Raw genomic sequence first — 19,105 nt, forward strand, 5'->3', positions numbered from 1 at the left:
TATAGGTATGTGCTTGTGGGAGCCTGAGGTTGATGTCAGAAACCTTGCTCTTAATACTCTTTGAGGCAGACTCTGTAGGATCTCTGAACTGTTGATAGGGCTCACATCTCACTAGCTAGCTTGCTGAGATGTTGTTCTCTCCCTGCCTTCTGAGGCTGCAGTTAAGGAGAATACCATGTCCACCTGACATTTATGTGTGCGCTGGGGGTCATTCTCTTGTTTATAGGGGATATGCTTTTACTGTTGAGCAATTTCCTACCTCTAGGATGATTTTCTTTTTATTTAAACTATATTTATTTTTATGTGCGTTTATGCTTTGTCTGGTTTGTACCTGGTTTCTGCAGAGCCAGTAGAGGGCATTGGATCCCAGAATGCTGGAGTTATAGGCAGTTACCAGCTGTGATGTGGGTGCTGGGAACCAAGTAGGTCCTTTGGAAGAGCAATTAGTACTCTAAGCTACTGAGCCATCTCTCTAGCTTTAGGAATTATATTGAAGGATATATTTAATTTTTAATTGTGCCTAATCTTTTTATTTTTGGAGATAAGGCTACTACTATGCAGCCCTGGAACTTGCTTTGTAGCTTAGGCTGACCTCAAACCCATGCTTGTTCTTGCTTAGCCCCCCAAGTGCTGGGATTGCAGGCCTGCGTCCCATGCCTCGCTGGCCATCATTTAATCAATATTAGATAAAAGGAAAGTACATTTAGAAAAAGGTGACCTGTAATTTTATTTTGTTATGGTAAAACTTTTTTCCATTTCTTTACAGTAGTGGGAGTGATTTCTTTGTGAGACACAGCATCTTAGCTTGTAAGGCATTTGCTTAAGAGAAATAGATTAGATTCTAAATTGGAGGCCTTGCATTCTACCCTTGACTCTCACATATACTGAGTAGTGACAGATTCTCTTTTCTTTGTACCCTCTTTTACTCCTAGTTTTGACTTACCTGCTGAAGATGTTGAGTGAAGACATGCGAAGGAAACCCAAAGATTTTTGCTTGTTTTTAGAAAGAGGAAAGAAGTTAGATCTTGTACCAAGAACAGCAATTGAGAAAGAAGTCAGCAGGAGCTTTGATTTGCATGTCTTAGTAATAATTTTGTAGCTCACTATTTTTTGTGTGTGTGTGTGTGATAATTTTTCTAATATGAAGAGATGGCAAAATAAATAATATGTGAAAAAAATTAGGAGACACCTAGACAAAACTAATAGTTTTGGAATTAGATGATACTATAGAGGATGTCAGAGAAGAAGACAAAATAATAAGGAAAAAGGATGGGCAGGAGACTTATTTTAAATGGAAAAGGTTAGGAAAATGTTCACGTTTTACAGCACTTTTCATTTTGATATTCAAATGAAAGAATATCTAACTGAAATGATGATGATGATTCAAGATAAGGTGGTAGTAGGACTTTAAGAATATATCATCCTAGAATATTTTTCTAATAAAAGTCTGTAAAGATAAAAGCAGTAATATATTTGAAATATCTTAATGATCGAAGGAAGAGAATTTGCACATGGGTCACACACACACTCATCCATACCCACACATAGCCATATCACTGTCCAAAGATCTCTTTAAGCACAAGAATGGAAAGTTTATTTTTTTCCTTCATTATATAACAAAGGAATTTAAGAGCAGGAAGATGATGGCTCAACATTGTAGAATTTACATTTATGGGGTGTATGCAGGGATCATGCATGTGTGCTATGACATGTTTGAAGGGAGTTGGTTCTCTGAATTTACAGTGCGAGGTCCAGGGCTTGAGTTTGAACTGTCAGACATAGCAGCCATTGCCTTTACCTGCTGAGCCATCTCTCTCTGGCACAGTATGTTGTTGCTTTGCCATTGGCTTTCATAAGAGCTGCAAGTTTTTCTGAACTTTTGCCTTCGGGGTAGGATGCATAATTCACTTTTAGTAGAGTTGGTACTTTTATGGCTATGATTTTATGAGTTTTAGGAAATGCATATAGTTATATAACCACAAGTACACTTCATTTTAGAAAAAATCAGTTATATTTATTTGTGTGTCACAGGGGTGGGTAGTGGGGATAACCGTGTGCCACGGTTCAAGTTGGAGGTCAGAGGGCAACTTGGAGAAGCTGATTTCTTTTTCCTTCTACCACATGGGTTCCTGGGATAGAACTCAAGTCATCAGACTGGACAGCAAGTTCCTTAACCCTGTGGAGCCATCTTGCCAGTCTTACAAGTACACTTCTTTTTTAAAAAGGAATTGCGGGAATTGGTAATTTATAATAATCAGAATCAGTTCTTGTGAGTCACTGAAATTTAAAAGGATTGTAGGACACGATAGGGAATGCCTTTAATCTCAACACTTGGGGAGGCAGAGGCAGATAAATTTGTGAATTTGAGATTAGACTGGTTTGCATAGAAAGTTCCAGGCCAGCCAGTACAACATCAGGAGACATTGTCTTAAATTTGAAGAATTATGCTTCAGAAGTGTGCTTGGGTAATGTGTTTGCTTTGCTGGCTTAGTTATTACAGCCTACACACTCATAGACTTTAAAAAGCAACTTTAGCAATCTCAACACCATCAGTTCTGTGTGCACCATTCGAGTTTTACAAGTAGATGTTTTATAACACATGGCATTGTGATCACTTAAGGGTACTTCTTGACCCACTGTCATTTGAGCACAGATCGTTGATTTGACCTCATTCAGAGCCTTCATTTATTGGTACAGAATGCTCAAGCTATACAAGAACTGAAGGGTGATTGTCACTAAACAAGATTAAGAAAATAAGTCCCTACTTGCAAGAGCTTACTTTTTAAGCAGTGTGTTAGGGATGTAGGAAAGTTACATTTGTATAACTTCTGTTGGGGTGCCTTCACCCTACATTTATCCACTTGTGTCTTTGGTTCTTTGTAAGGACCTACTTGTTATTGATTCTCTGTTTATGATGAAAAAATTATGGTACTCTTAAGTTCAAGTACACTAGTGATTTTTAAAAAATGCAACCCTTTTGACTGCCTTCTTAAATATGACCACGGGTTGCACATTTTCACTTTATTTTATTTTTAGGTATGGATTTGCTGTATAGCCCAAGATCACCTTGAATTTACAGTATTACTGAGCTGGGACTGAGTGAGGCAGTTATAGGCATGTGCCAGTTGAATGTCTCACTTTATGTAATACTCCATCATTGCACCAGAGAGGGAAGAATGCCAAAAGATGGGAATAATTGTTGTTAGAAGGAAAGATTTCACTTTCTGCAGGGTACTTACCTTTCAGAAAATCCTAGAGACCTAGTACAGGTACTGTACTAGGAACTGGGTATGTAAAGATTGAGGCACATGGGGAACCTGCTGTGTGTGTGTGTGTGTGTGTGTGTGTGTGTGTGTGTATTTTTCTTTTTTTTTTGTTCCCTTTTTTTTTAGTATACTTTCTGGCACACTGGAAACCTACTGTATTTATTTGATTATTAAAATAATGAGTATATATATTAACACAATTAATACATCAAATCATAGTTTTCTTTTATCATGTTCTAAAATGGAAAAAAATCCTGTCAAGTTGTGGGAGGGTTTATTTTAATGACTTTTTTCTTTTAAATTGATAAATAAAAAAATTTTTTTTTTTAAATAGGATGCGTTCTACCATAAAAACGAGGCAGCTCTCATGCTTCTCATCTTTACTTTTATTTTAGACCTACTGAACTTGATGCTCTGGTTTTTGGCCATTTGTACACCATTCTTACCACACAGTTGACCAGTGATGAACTTTGTGAGAAGGTGAAAAACTATAGCAACCTCCTTGCTTTCTGTAGAAGAATTGAACAGGACTATTTTGAAGACCGGGGTAAAGGCAGGTTGTCTTAGAATTGTGTGCCGATTAGTTATTTTACAAATAACTAACTTTTGGAATATGGATTACTTGAACAATATGGTGGTAGTTGCAGGATCTCAAAACCAAAAACTCTGTTGTTTGAAACCTCAAAAGTACTGCATAATGTCATGTACATGTTCTTTGTATTGTTATTTGTACACCTTCACTTTGAATTGTTTGATTTGTTACATTATATTCTATATCTTGACTTTTCTTTCTTTAAGATCATATAAAAATAAACTTTAAGCAACTGAGTGTGTTTCATTTACTTTGGTCTTTTTGGCTACTCCCTGATCGTAGTACACGTGGAGTAACCAGTTCTCTAAGGAAAGCAGTTGACATGTGTACTCTGTACTAAGTACGTGGTGAAACTCGTGACAGGGGAGTATTACTTAAAAATGTGCACGGAGAGAGTGTGACTAGATCACAGCAAGGCAGTCTCAGCCGTCTGACCAGCTAATGTAAATTGCACCGACCATGTCGCATCAGTGCTGGGGTGGGCTGACAGAACTGTTTCGTGGAGGTGAGCACATCTTGATATTTTTATTTTATCTTTCATTTTGGTAAAGAACGGGTAGTTTTCACAGGAGTATTGATGGGAATTCACATGCATACCCCAAGGATTATAATCTATAGATCTATATCTATAGATCGTCTCAGATTTTCTGATATTTCTGTTCCATTGCCCTTAGTGATGCTGTGACGGATCAGACATGAACCTGTTATCAGCAGGTTGAGAGTTAGTTATTTGATGCTGCCTTTCATCCTTTACCAAGCATTTCTAACTTACTTAATCTGCATAGAACACTTCACGGCCATTATCATCTCCAGTTTACAAAAGAGGAAATGGAGACACAAACAATTCTTAAAATTTTTCACACATGTATACAAATATTTTAGTCGTATCCATCCCCCACCCCTCCCAGTACCTCCCATCCTCCCCCCCCCCCAACTTCCTGTCTTTAAAAAATTACAAAGTTTTTTGTAATTGTTGTGTGTGTGAGGCCATCCACTGTAGGGTATGGGGTGGCCTACCATTGGCTTCCCTCTTCCCAAAGAGAAGTGTTTTCCTTCTTCAGCAGCCATTAACTGCCCTTGGTTCTCAGGGAAGAGTGGCACATTGGGAGGAACCCTTCTCCCCTCCGTGCTCACAGTCTATCTCATTATCAATTGTATTTCATATCCAAATTAACACTTGTCTCTCCTTTGAGACAGACCTCAAACTCAGAGATCCATCTGCCTCTGCCTGCTGAGTGTTTGGATGAAAGATGTGCAGCACCACTGTCAGACTCCAAGTTAAAACCTGGGGCAATGTTCACCTTTACGTCCCATAGAGTGAAAAAACAAAAGGACAGTGCCTCAGCTACTGTATAGCTTTGGCCTGGAACTCGCAGCGACCAATCTGCCTCTGTCCCTAGAGTGCTAGGATTATAGGCCTTTGCCACCACTTCATGTTTTTGTGTGTGTGTGTGTGTGTTTGTTTTTTCTGTTTGTTTATTTTTAAGGTTTTAAACATTTTGTATGTGTGAGTCCTTGTCTGTGTGTTTGATGTATACCAAGTGGTATACATGACCGGTATGGTACCCTCAGGCCACATCCACTGTAACTGAATTTACAGGCAATTGTGAGCTGCAGTTATATGTGTTGGGTCTGAACCTGAGAACAGCAGCTAGTTTTAACTACTGAGTGCAGCCCAAAAAAATGCTTATTTTAGTCCACTCAACAAACAGCCAGGGCTGTGTGGTATAAAAGTAAGTACTCTGGTGGGAGTAAGCAGTGTGTGAAATTTAAATCAAAATTAATCTGCAGTAAGAACTCTGGTTGCCTGGGGCCAGTTTTTATCTTAGTGGGTTAAATGAAGAGGAACATATTTTTGGAGGATAATGGGAATTTATTTTGATTCTAATGTTTACAAGGTACATAATTTATCAAACTATATTTTATGTATATAAATTAGAGCCCAATAAAGTTTAATTAAATAAATAATAATTCTCTTTGTTCTCTGAATCATAGAAAGTAGAGAGATTCTCCTTTTAAAGCTTTGGGGGTAGCCCAGGCTAGTGCTTTGTCACTGGCTCCTGAGCACCAGCTGCCCTTGGCTATTCATGGAGCTCGTCTGTCCTGCTCAGGGAGATGTGGTGGTAAATGAGCTCCAGCCTCAGGTTAGTTACTACTCGCTGGGCTTTCCAGTACCTGGCTAATGAGCACTGCTTCTTGGTTTAGATTGGTTCTTTTTTCACTTTAGATTCTGGTTAAACCTGATACCCAACCTGGGTGTGGTCCTCTGTTCCTGTTTCCTTGTCTCTTATACCACTGTGCTGTTTTCAAGTGATTCAGTGCTTACACCACACATTGCTTTAGATAAAGTAGAACAGTTTTTAGTTGAGGAAGTCAGTACCTAGTCTGTGTCATATAGCTCTCTCTGTCCATGTAACTGTATGCCTGTTGTCATTGCTCCATGTCTCTCCGTTTAGGCAGCAGTCACACACTCAGTCAGAAAGGCAGACAGGTGCTAGTGGGGGAGCTCCGCCATGTTAGAACTCACCCATCTATGTAATGGCATTAAAATAAAACTACTTGCCTGTCAAATATATCTTGAACCTCATTCAGCTGACTGAGTCCCGTCATGAACCCATTGACTTGACTTGGGACTAAAACCGTGAAGTGCCAGTGGGCATGGCGATTTTATTCTAGCACTTCAGAGACAGGTAGACACATCTCTGAGTGTAAGGCCACCCTTTTTTACATAGAGTGTGTCAGGGCACCCAAGATTACTCAGAGAAGTCCCATCTCAAAAAAAAAAAGGCAACGTAAAGAAGGAGGCAAGGGAGCTTTCTGTACTTTCTCTATGGTGCCTCTTACCCTCTGCCTGACTAAGGACCACTGATGCTTAACTCGTGTCTAGTGCTAAACAATAGTGACAAAGTTGATGGCATCCTGTGGCTTTAGTTATTGGCCATTGTGAGCAGCTTTCCTTTTTGCCAGTAGCAAGTGTTAACTTTGCCCTGGCTTTGAAAGCAAAGCTACTTTTGTGCATGCTTGCAGTGTTTCAGAAGTAACGAGAACTTGTGTAGTTCCCAAATGACCCGTTGCAGTGTCTAATACTTGGGTAAGATTTCCATTTTCTCATTTATTATTTGGTCAGTCACCCATTTAATATATATTTAAATGTAGGCAGAAGTGAGGTGGTGGTTTCTTTTCTCTGAAGGTACTTAGAACTGAGTGGTTAGGAGCAAGAAAACCCAGCACTGGGACCGCGAAGGCAAATATTGCTGAGATGGGCTTAATGAAGCCTCAGAGGATCAGCTGGACTGTGGGCAAACGCCTCATTTCCCGTGGATGTCCCCCCTCACAAGTGGAACAGAGCTTCCACAGTCCTCACAATTATCACCCACTTGTTCTGTAGGTCTCAAGTTGGGTTTTCCTTTTTTTTCCCTTGCATTAGTCAGGTTGAAGGATTCATGGTATTAATCACGAGTGAAGTTGTTATTTATCACCTGCTGGGTGAGAAATAATAATTTTGGCACGAGTGGGGCAGCAGGCCAGAGGTACCAAATTAAGTAAAACATCTAAACACTAGCAAGGATCATTTCTCTGATTAATGAATTGTTACAAAGAAAAAGCGCTGCTCATTATCTGGTCTCGCCAATACAGAATGGGGCATGTAAGAGAAAACAGGACCAGCTTGCTCAGGCCAGTTTTTGTTTGTTTCATTATTTTTCCCTTCTATAGAATTGTGCTGCAGTCACACCAGCTTTTGGTTTTCTTTGTTGCCAAAGCACAGAAATGGGAAAATAACTTGTTTAAATAATACATTAGAAGATATTAAAATGGTTATTGAAACAATGATTTTATTTTTTCTTTTTGAAACACTGTCTCAGTGTATCCATGGCTGGCCAAGACCTCTAGGTAGACCAGGTTGGCCTTGAATTCAAAGAATCCACTTGCCTTTACTGGTATTAAAAGTGTGCACCACCAGTAAATGGCCTAATATGATTTTTTTTGGTAACTTTTAAGATATTAAAATGATTTTTGAAATGGGATAGGTGACTCACCTTTAAAATGTTTAGACCTCAGCTGTATAGAAATCACCCCAGTCCCATTACTGGGGGTTGGGTGAAGGGCTTTCACCCACTCAGCTATTCAGCTTTCTTTGCAATTTTTAGTTTGAGGTGGTCACACTGAGCTTTGCAAGGTGCCCTTGAATTCGCTGTGAGGCCCAGACTGAATTTGAATTTAGAATCCTGCCTCAGATCTTACATAGCTGGAACTGTTACATGTGCCACCAACCAGGCCCAGTCAGGTTAAAATGTTATCTAAAAATGCTAACATTTTTACTATTTCTGCTAAGTACCTTACTTAAAAAGGGGTCAGTTTTCATTTGTGGGTCTTTTGGGGGGGGACTATTTTAAAACAGGAAAGTTTGTTTCACTCTGATTCCTCAAGAAATGTTTACATTTTATAGTGATATTAAGAACTTTCTTTTCTGTCCATGACGGGGATAAAGAGGAGCAGTCTTATCTTGCCTTAAGTAACTAAAGAAACCAGATGGAATATCTGAAGTAAAAGGTTCAAGACACGGAACTAGATTTAGAACAGTGATCCTTTCCTTACGGGAAACAGCTTCCCCTTAAAGAGCATTTCTAGGTTGCCCAGATAAGATGAGAACCCAAGTAGAAGCAGCAGTCTCCCTGGGTTGAGAATTTATAAAGCAGAGTCTTGGAGGGAAGACACCTGCATAGAGAACTCTGGAGGCCTGTCATTTTTCGTCTTCTACCAAGTGTTGGCTGTACCATGCATATGGAGAAACCACCTGGGATACAGCAAAAAACTCTGGGAAAACCCAGCAGAACAGTCTTGCTCTCACATAAGGCTGTGCATGGTCTGTGTTCCTGCTAGGGAGAGTAGAAAGGCCACTGACGAAGCCTATAGATGTTTCAGAAGGCCATCACTTTGCTTAGTGTTCCGTTTGGAGAGTGGAGGAAGTGATGAGTTATTGCATAGTATTTGCATACCAAGGACCCTGTGCCTCAGACCCATGGGGGTGGCAAAGTCTTCCCAAGGTCAGGCTTAGAAGAATGGCAGAGCTTCCTTCTAGTTACAGAAGTTAACTAGCGGTTAACCATTAGCTGAAACCAGTATGTCCAGAAACTATCAGCCATAGCTTTCCCTTCCTTCCCAGATAACTGCAACCCAAGGCCGTTCCCCCCTAGATCTACTGCGATTAGGTTTGTGGTTTAGCTAACGCTCTGAGTTAGCTACTGGTGTGCCTACATCAGAACACAAGGTCCATCCGATTCCTTCTTTTCTCTGTATGTGTCTATTGTTTCTTCATTTCCCGACATTCTAGGTTAGTCCCCAAGCTGTGTAGGTCATGGAAGTTAGGGCCTGATTCGGTGCCTGCTAATGGCTGAATAGACCCTCTAAACAAAGCTGGGGGTGGGGTGGGCAGGGGATGGATTCCAAGTAACATTTTAAAACATAGCCTTGAATTAGTTAAGGAACACAAAAATCTCTAGTACCCAATAATATAAAATTCTGTGTCTGGAATCCAATGAGGAAAAAGAAAAAGGCAAAATGTACAAGGAATCAGGAGAAAAAATCAGTTGACAGGACTAGGCCTCGAAATGGCTCATGAAAAGAGTTAGAAAAGGGCGTGCAGTGTTCACACTTCATGTTTAGGGAAGGTAAACGGAGTATTGTTAACACATCCTAGGTACAGGACTTTGAACATGTGCTAAGGGCTGAATACAAACCAATCAGGATTATATAGTTTGCTTTCCAGAAAGTGTATTTTAATAAGTATTGAAGGTCTTGAAAAATTGTATTTTCAAACAAGAAAATAATCCTGATTATTCAATTGCTAAACTTCATTGTTGCACTAGAAATTACCTTGTGATTTTTATGTCATGTATATCTATGGGTATATCTGTGTGTGTGTGTGTGTGTGTGTGTGTGTGTGTGTGTGTGTGTGTGTGTGTGTGTAGAGAGAGAGAGAGAGAGAGAGAGAGAGAGAGATACATGAGGATAAACTTCCTTTTTTATTTGGTATTTTGTTAAAGCTTTATAATGCATCTGATAATTAATGTAGATTAATAACATATTTCTGCTTCCTGTGGACTTTAATAGTAATTAAAGAATACTGTTTCCATGCATACCTAATCAGAATACAATGTGTCAAATGAGACTTTCACTTCTGAAATAGTCCAGGAAAGAGGGAATTTATTTTAAGCTCCTTTGACAATGATTAACTTGGAAGACTATATATAGTACTTAAAGTAACTGACTTAACATACCAAGTCAAAAGCATCTCTAGTAGAAGGGTCGTCAAGGATATCTGTATTTGGTCTCCTGTTACAGTGCCAAGATTGAACCCACAAATATGAAAAGCATCCTCTAACAAAACTCAACTAGTGCTTCCAAAACCTGAAAATTGAGCTGCTATGTGATCCATTTATACTTTTCTGGGGAATATTCCTGAAGGAATCCAAGTCCGGATATAATAAAGATACTGCAGATCTGTGACAGAAAGTGACAGTAAATGTCAGGGCTAACTGAAGCAATGTGGTTGACACAGAGTTTCTGTGAAAGGGCCATGGGAGATGAATTTAGAAGTGTGTATTTGAAGTAGATTACAAAGACGTTGAGGGTATTTGAGTAATTTGGACATTTAGGCAACGTGTTTGTTTTAGGTAAACCTGTGCATGGAAATTGCACTGGTCAAGACGGAATCAGAAGACTCGAGTCAGACTCCTGCTCCAGTTGGTAGCAGCATACATGTGTCTGACAGCTCAGTCCCTCTCGGAGGCTGAGCCTTCTCATTGAAGGAGTGGAAATCTTAATACTGATTCCATCCACCTCACTATCTTGGTGTAAAGGGCAAATGGGTATTGTGGAGAATGAAGTGCTCCAGAAACTCCAGTGTTACTTTTATTGGAGAAAAGAATATGAGGACTTGACTGGCTATTAAGAAGTAGTGTACAGCATGCCACCAGTTACCAAGAAACAAACAAAAAGAGAGGTCATTTTATTAAGCTTATGTAGCTAATGTATATCAGGAAGATATAAAGAAAAAAGAACACAGAGAGGCCAGTTCTGAGAAAATTTTGGAAGGAAAGGCTAACAGAGATGAGAGTTCATTGGATGTGATTTAAACATGAGGTCCAGAGTGTTAGAAAAACAAAGGACATTTTTGAGAGATTAGGAGGTCAGTTTTGGGTATGTTGAGTTGGACATGCAGCAGGAAGTCTCCATAAGAGTTTTAATCAGCACGGATTTTTCACAGTCCAATAAAGCTGTCCAGGAATCTTGTGTAATATAAGAGATTCAGTAACCAGTACTTGGTAATTTAAGGCCATAAGAACAGAGGCCTGGAAATGGAGCCTTGACAATGCTCATTTTATAACATGTAAATTGAGTTTGTCAGAATAAGCTCCTAGGGGGTTGCTGGCCACATCATACAAATTTCCTAAATCTAATTTCACAAAATCCACCATGCTTGATTTCCTTCTAATTTTATTGTTAACATATGTATGCTCCGTTTTCCCCATTTTGCCATTAATTGAAAGAGTAACAGGTACTCACAAGTGGCAAATATAGATGGGAATTTTGTTAACTGCTTCTTTTAAAGAAAGTGCTGTTAATTGAACTCAGTGCTTCATGTGTGCCAGACAGACACTCTACCATCCTGCTACAGCCCCTCCCATCGCCTGCTATTTTCAGTTGTGTGTGTTTAATTTCCGGAAATCATGTTGAAACACCACCAAGACACCTTTGATGACTGTGGGTTCCAAAGCAAGCCTGGTCTGATGTGTGGTGTTTGCTTTTTAGAATACTTAAGTTTTTATTTTTAAAGGTTTTTTTTTGACAACTTTGTGCATGTAAAGTGTAGTGTTTATTCCTATTTCCTTTCTTCTTTTCTTCCTTGTTATCTCGACCTTCCCTATAGATCCCCCCTCCCTTGTTTTACATTTGTGCCTTTTGTTTTTGACCCCCTGATTTTAAACCGAAAGCTCTGTGTGACTGAAACCATCCTTTGGAGCCTTGAGGGTTCAGTGTTAAACAATGAAAGCCTCTCCCCATCCACAGTTGGCAGTTGACCGGCCTAGACTTGGGTAGGCGCAGTGCAGGCAGCTGAAGCTGCTGTGGGATCCTACCTGCCATGACTATCGGGCTCTGAAGGTAGCATTTCGGGTCTCTTTCCCTCTCTGTTGGCTCTTACATTCTTTCACTCCCCAGTGTTCCCAGAGCAGTCCCCCAGCGGGAGTGCTGTGGGTGTCTTCTTCAGGGCTGGGCACTATGCCACCATTTATTCAAGGATGTTGAACACCCAGAAATCGTCTGCATCTGCCCCCTTCACTGTCGGCATCCAGAGCGGGAGGTGCCAGCTTTGATTTAGAACTTACTTTTGAATTAAAGACTTGGACCAATCCTCAAAATCCATATTTGGAAACTTTCAAAGTCTAAATACATTCAGTGGCAGAGGATGAGAATTAAATACCACACATCATCTAGGGAGTTTGTGTCCATGTGAATTTTATAGTAAAACAAACCCATCTGCTTCTGATTAAATTACACTCCACCCAGAACAGTGATTTTCTGGATGTTGTTTGGTGTCCAAACAGATTCGGTTGGGATTGTCTTCAAGATTCTTAGTTATTCCTCTCTGTCTTTCCTTCTCCCACCCTGATAAAGATGGAGAATGGGAAGGTGGGAGAAACATGCTGTGTTCTATTTGAATACAATGTCTGGGTTTGAAAGGAATAGAAAACGTTCCTTAAAAGCAAAAATAAAACTTGGAATCTGGAAAGTTTGAACGAATTAAATATTTAAACATTTATTTTTGTGTGTGCGTGTCTGGGGTGCCTGATCTCGGAGAGGATGTGACACGTGTATGTGAGAAAACTGTTGACGTGTTCCTAGAGCTGCAGTGGTCTACAGAGGTGCTGGCTTGTCATGGCACTGTGTAGGAAGGAGCCCAGGTCTATAGCAATAGCAAATCCTCAGAATAAATCGCATCTGCTGGTTGCAGCAGTAACCCGCTCTGTTTACGGCTGGAGATAGCAAATACGCCCTGCGAGTTCTTCTCCAGAAGAACAAAATGCAGGTCATTCCTAAGGCATTTGGCACAGCAGTCAAGCAGGGCCAACAAACTTCTCCCTTTATCAAAATACATTCATTCCCGTTTTCAAATTGCTGTTTTTGAGTCCTAAATCTCTACCCACGCTAATTTCTATGGGTCAGACTTTGACCCTGATTGGAAGGAAATCTGGAGTCAGATATTCACAGCGGAGCTCCCACCTTCCTGTGTGTCAGAAGCCATATTGCTGCAAATGCCTCACACACCTAGGAGTGCGGCTTGTGGAACTGATGAGGTGAGAGCGCGGCACAGCGGCACGGGCCTGGTAATCACAGGACTGAGGAAACACATACATCATCTGCCACACAGGTTGGCATTTCAAGTAAAAAACCTTCATACTGTGTAAGGTGTTGGACAAATGATGGCCATATGCATGTTTGTCTGGGTGCAGATGGCTCGGTGTTCTCAGAGAGGAGAAAGCTGAGCTCGGCTCTTTTTTGCAGACAGTTTAATATTGGTGACACAGTTTATGTCCTCTGCAAAAACAATAATGGAACGGAAGGTGACATAAATTATTTGCAAATCGTTTGACATATGCAGGGCATTGTCCTTGCAATAATCACCATCCGTCTGTCAGTTTAAGATATGAACCATGCCACAGCCATTTTATATCACTGTGTTAAAGCTTTCACATGCTGTAATTTTACAGATTTGTTCTGTGTGGATCCACGGCAACACAAATCATATTGGATTGTGTTTAGTCATGTACTGTATCATGCACATTGCTTAGATAAAAACAAAAGCACACATTCCATAGGAATTTTGAGGTAGTCTCTTCCATTTCCAGTCTTTGTAAGTTGGTGCCCGAATAAAATCCCCCATCAATACAATCACTCAACTTGAGTTCATTTCTCAAGTTAAGTGAGTTTATTTATGGGATTGTTCGCTTTCTAACTACCAGGCTATCCAGGCTGTACAGAATTAAAAATGGTTCATCACAAGGATATTTCTTTACTATGTTTTCTTTCACAAGATTAGTATGTAAGTACCCAGCGATATGTCATAACCTCTCATTAATGTTGTATATGGCACTATTGCGTATATTTTCAGCCCAAGAATATAACTGCAAATGGTGATTACATCGCAGGCAATGTTGTCCTTGCTTCTACCGTATGACTTAATGCCATGTGTCATGTTTTACTTATTGAGCAGTTGATGCCAATCGGTGTTGAGAACTGAATTTTACAGTGTAACCATATGGAGCAAATGTTTGAAATGTGTCTGAGTCATTGCTGTATCGCACATATTTGGAGCAATTGATAAATGACCTTTAGAGCGAGTTTCTCGATTTCCCACAGTTTACAAGAAAACTATAAATTCTACAGCATGGCACTCAGAATCCGAGTGCAAAATTTTCCAGAGAAATATGATTTGTTTTATTTGGCAAAGGTACTTCGACTCTGTTGTATCAACAAAGCCGCATCTGCTGTCTCTCATTACGTGGCCCTTAAAAAAGATTTATTGCATTTCCATCTTTGAAATAATATTTATTCGTATGGCAGCTAGCCATGACCAGTACGCTCTCACAATTATCGCTTTACTGATAAGTGGGCCGAGACGTGCATTTACAGACAAATTGTTTTAACCTGTCTTAAATGGTGCACTTAAGCGGTACATCAGGGGATTTGACATTAAGTTTAGATGATTTCAGAAAATCTCTATAGTAGCATTAAATTGGAATATACGTGGCACCCGGGAAAAAAATTAAACAAAAAATTTAAGCTTGACGTAGATGCCAATACAATCAAGCATTATACAAAGGACTGAATGCGGAGACAGAGTTGTTTTAATTGTCCTCCAACAAACTTAACTAGCCCATTATCTTGTGAGTTGCTGCCAGTTTGCTGAATGGAGCGCTGCACTTCTGTTTATCCTTCTGTGAGCCAGGTCAGCCCGGCATCCGGCCGCCCGGTGCGCTCTTCAGCTCCCCGTGCTTTTTATAAACATGTCCTCACATTAGTTCCCCCAACTCGGTGATCTTACCACCTACTCTGCTGCTCCTTTCTCTCCTGGAACTTTTATGCTAATTTCTGTTGTGAGGCACGTCTATGCTGTAGTCAATCCCTTCATCTTCATTAGCCTGCCAGGCCTTTGAGACCACGGTGGCTACGGCAGACTCAGTAAATACTGGTTGAATTGGATCATTTTTCGCTACTTGTTCTTCAGCGCAGTATTGCGGACCATCAGTAGCTACCGTGCATGTACCACCTTGTTTTCAGTTCACTGCCCGCCGCTGGCTTCAGTCCGTGTCACCCCTCTGCTAGTGCTCACCTAGGAGTCCTTTCAGGAGTTTCTTTTTCCACACCCTGATTTTATATTGTACATGCTTTCTCAGCTCTGCGTACTGCTTTCTTCTCTCTGCTCCGGGGGACATCTTGTCCTCTCCCATGTTCTGACTTATTTCTCACCAGCAGGACTTCTTTACACATTATTATCTTCATGCTAATGTTTGTAGGCATTTTCTTTTTCATTTTAGTTGTGATTTTTTGTTTGTTTGTTTGACACAAGATCTCTTATGTAGCCATGACTATCCTGGAACTTTGTATGTAGGCCAGGCTAGCCTCAGACTCACAGAGATCTACTTGCCTTTGCCTCCCAAGTGCAGTGTACCACTATAACTGTTAGTTATATCTCTTTTGTGTTTGTTTGTTTATTTTGAGACAGGGTTTCTCTGCGTAGCCCTGGCTGTCTTGGAACTTGCTCTGTAGACCAGGTTGGCCTTCCAACCTGCCTCCCAAGTGGGTTAAAGGCATGCACTGCCACCCCCACGTGCTGTATTGCTAAGGGTGGTTCAAGAGTGAAGAAAGAACAGACATGTTCATATGGAAAAGCTGAGGTCAGGTGGGTTGTGTGTGTCTGACGGGGTGAAATCAGCTACACGTCAGCCTGGAACCTCAGCGTGTTTGTTATAGATCCCATCTGCAGACGCCAAACCCAGACACTACTGCTGATGCCAAGAAGCGCTTGCTGACAGGAGCCTGGTATAGCTCTTCCCTGAGAGGTTCCGCCAGCACCTGACCAATACAGATAGAGATGCTCATAGCCAACCCTCGGACTGAGCCAGGGACCCCAGTGGAAGAGTTAGGGAAAGGACTGAAGGGGCTGAAGGGGATGGATGGCAACCCCATAGGGGGGACAGACCAGGTTTTCTTATATTGCCTAGGCTGTCCTTGAACTCATGAGCTCAGTTTATCCTCCTGCATCAGCCTGAGTATCCAGAGCTACTACTGTGTGCCGCTGTGTGTTCTGTTTTTGTTTGTTTTTATGTTTCTTTTTCTTTTTTTGTGGGGATTTAACTCAGGGTCTTATCCACATTAGGTAAGGGCCTACCCCTGTCGGGGGACATCCATGTCCTCCCCTTACATGCATATTTTTGCTAATGGAATAGATTCCTAGATATGAGATATATATTCCTAGATATACAAGTTAAATGATGTGACATTTGCCAGCAAATTTCCTACGGATAGTCTAATTTTGTGCGAATATTAGCAGTGTGCTTATTTCCCCAACAGCCTCAATAACAAAGTATGTTTTCTAACTCGGACTTCTTACACTTTTTTCCACTCAAGACTTCTTTTGCTCAAGAAACTTTTACATGGCCAAAGGTAGGTACAGCAGACACACCAACCATTTACTTGTAATGAATCATAAGGAAAAATTCTTAAGCAATATATATATAATTTATTTATTAAAGATGAAGGTAAATTTACACAGTAATGAGATTGTCTGCTTGTTTATCTCTCTTGAAATTTTTCTGGATATTTGGTATGACAGAGCATCTTCAATGTTTCTCAGAGTTGAGCGCTATTTTGATTTGATAATCAATGTTAAGAGCTCTACTTTTTAAAAAACAAGCTTGTAGTTCATTATGGTAGAAGTGTGTTTGGGGCCAATTCAGAAGCTGTTGGAAATTCTGCCCCAATCCCAAGCCAACATTGTCTTTTTTTCTAACTGAAATGTGTCAGCAACTCTAACAGTATTTTAAACACTAAGCTTTCTAACACAGCACAACCGCAAAATAGTTTGACTTGTACACATTGACGAAATCACAGTAGGAAGATATTAAAAGGTCTTTCCATAGTTAAATAGATGATTTTGTAGGAAGAAAAGCTCTATATGCAGTGAAAACAGAGTCCGAATGCTGTGTGTTCACAGAGGCTGCAGAGAAATCCCACTGTGTGCTCCAGCACCGCTCACACACCCTCCTCCTGGTGCTTTGCAGTCTGTATTACTCCTTCGGTGTTGCACTTTCAGAAACCCTTTACTGTTCCCACAGATTTTGAGATTCTCACATTCAGTTATGTGACCTATTGGGGGGGGCTGTTTAGAAGCTTAGTGCTAATGGTTGATTTATATTTCTCTTCTAGATAAGAGATAGTTCCTCAGGTTAGTTTTAGAAATAAACTGTATTGTCATGCATTTTATATTTAACAAATGTGAATTTTAAGTTTATAGAAATATGTACCATGTGACTGTCATCCAAACCAACACATACAGCCTTTCCATCACCCCACGGTGTCTTTAACACATACAGTCAGTGAATTAGCCTGTGAAAAACACCCAGTGTCACTGCCAGTGTGACGACGAGGAGGAAGGCCACACTAGAACACCGTACTCACACATGGATGATGGATGTCACATGCTGATTTGGGCAACTTGAATCTCATAGTTCCTTGGATGCTCTCAGTGTTGCCTAACTGAAAAAAAAATGTTTGTTACATTTTCTAAGTCGTTTAAGGCGGGAAGACAAGCCTCACTGTGAGAAGTAAGAAGCTCCCGGTGTACTTGCAACTTTTGCTTCCTTTATTATGAGATTGGACATCGTTGCAGATGGTTAAGGATGGCTTGTCTTTCTCTTGTTGGCCTGTCCTTCTGTGATCTTATTGGATACTGTGTCTCTCCCTTTTCCTGTCTCTCTAGATATGTGCACATATAGGCACATACTATGTGTACATATGATTTATAAACACATGCATCTGTCTGTATGCAAAATAAAGGTATTAACTCTGAAATAAGTTGCTAGTTTCTGCCGTATTTGTGTCTTTATTTTCAGACATTATTTGCTATAGAGAGGCTAGTTCACATATGTGTAAATGTAATATAAAAACTTACTAATTAAAACAACCCAGATTGTGGAGGAAACCATCCATTCTTGTGTCCTTTCATTTAAAAAAACAAAGTTCTCTACCTGGCACACATACTGGTATGTGGATGTGACGAATGCATCTAGTTTTGCCTTTCTGACATATAACTGGCCAGGTAACCCAGTGCTTCTTATTAAAAAGCCAATTTTCCCTCACTGATTTAAATATTTATTAAATCCTAAATTTGAAATATTTATTAAATATAAAATTTCTTTCATGCGATTGAGTCTAGCTCAGGCTTTCTTAATAGTTTTATGGTCCTGCTCATTAGTGTACAGAATCTATGCTGTTTAATATTTGAGATGACTTTTGTTAGTTTGCTCTTTGTTTTCCTGACTATTTTTGATTTGTTTTGCTGTCTCAAATCAACTTCATAACCTCCTTGTTTACCTGTAGACAGGAGTGGAGGGTAGTGGAAGGTACTTGTATTTGACAGATAGAGATCTATAGAAAAAAGTCCCATTTAAGGAGCATGTTTGAAGGTTAATTTTGCTGAAGCAGGTGTTACACGGAGGGGTGATTGGATTAAAGGTCATTTGGGAAACTGGAACCCGACTGAGACATTAACCTTGTACTTCACCTAACAAGCAAGAAAAACCTGGAGAACAGAAATTGGGACACAACAACAAAAGAAGTAATTTTTATATCTTACTGATTCTATGCCAGCCTAACTGTGTGTCTGCGTGCAGTTGCTAAAGAAGTTGGCTTGTCCCGATTTTGGCATTTCCTGTCACATAAAAGGACAGGATTGTCTGCTGCCCTTCAGATCATCTGGTCAGTCTTAGATGTGTGCACCGAATGGCTAGCCACTGGCAGCGATGGTTGCTGTAAGCCATCTGCTCTTGGAGTCACTGGGAGAAAATGCTGGGAGAATCATTATGTGTTACTAAAATTTGAGCCTTTGGAATTCATCAGGTCTGAATTCAAATCTTAGAACCATCCTCATTTTGTAACCTTGGGAATCAGCTTCTCTTTTGCAGTG

General features: G+C 40.2%; 1 protein-coding gene across 4 annotated transcripts in view; it reads left to right on the top strand.

Annotated features, from left to right (window-relative positions):
* Window positions 1-4,094, top strand: part of Mtx2 (metaxin 2) — a 61,974-nt gene extending 57,880 nt beyond the window's left edge. For 2 of the 4 annotated variants that reach the window (NM_001429822.1, XM_087650188.1), the window contains 1 exon segment: window positions 933-4,094. In NM_001429822.1, coding sequence (NP_001416751.1) covers window positions 933-963 — 31 coding nt within the window. In that variant the 3' untranslated portion in view covers window positions 964-4,094. 4 annotated transcript variants of the gene reach the window in all.
* Window positions 4,095-19,105: the final 15,011 nt, after the last annotated feature.

Source organism: Rattus norvegicus, chromosome 3 (assembly GCF_021556685.1).
Source record: "Rattus norvegicus strain SHRSP/BbbUtx chromosome 3, alternate assembly SHRSP_T2T, whole genome shotgun sequence".
Lineage (NCBI taxonomy): Eukaryota > Metazoa > Chordata > Mammalia > Rodentia > Muridae > Rattus > Rattus norvegicus.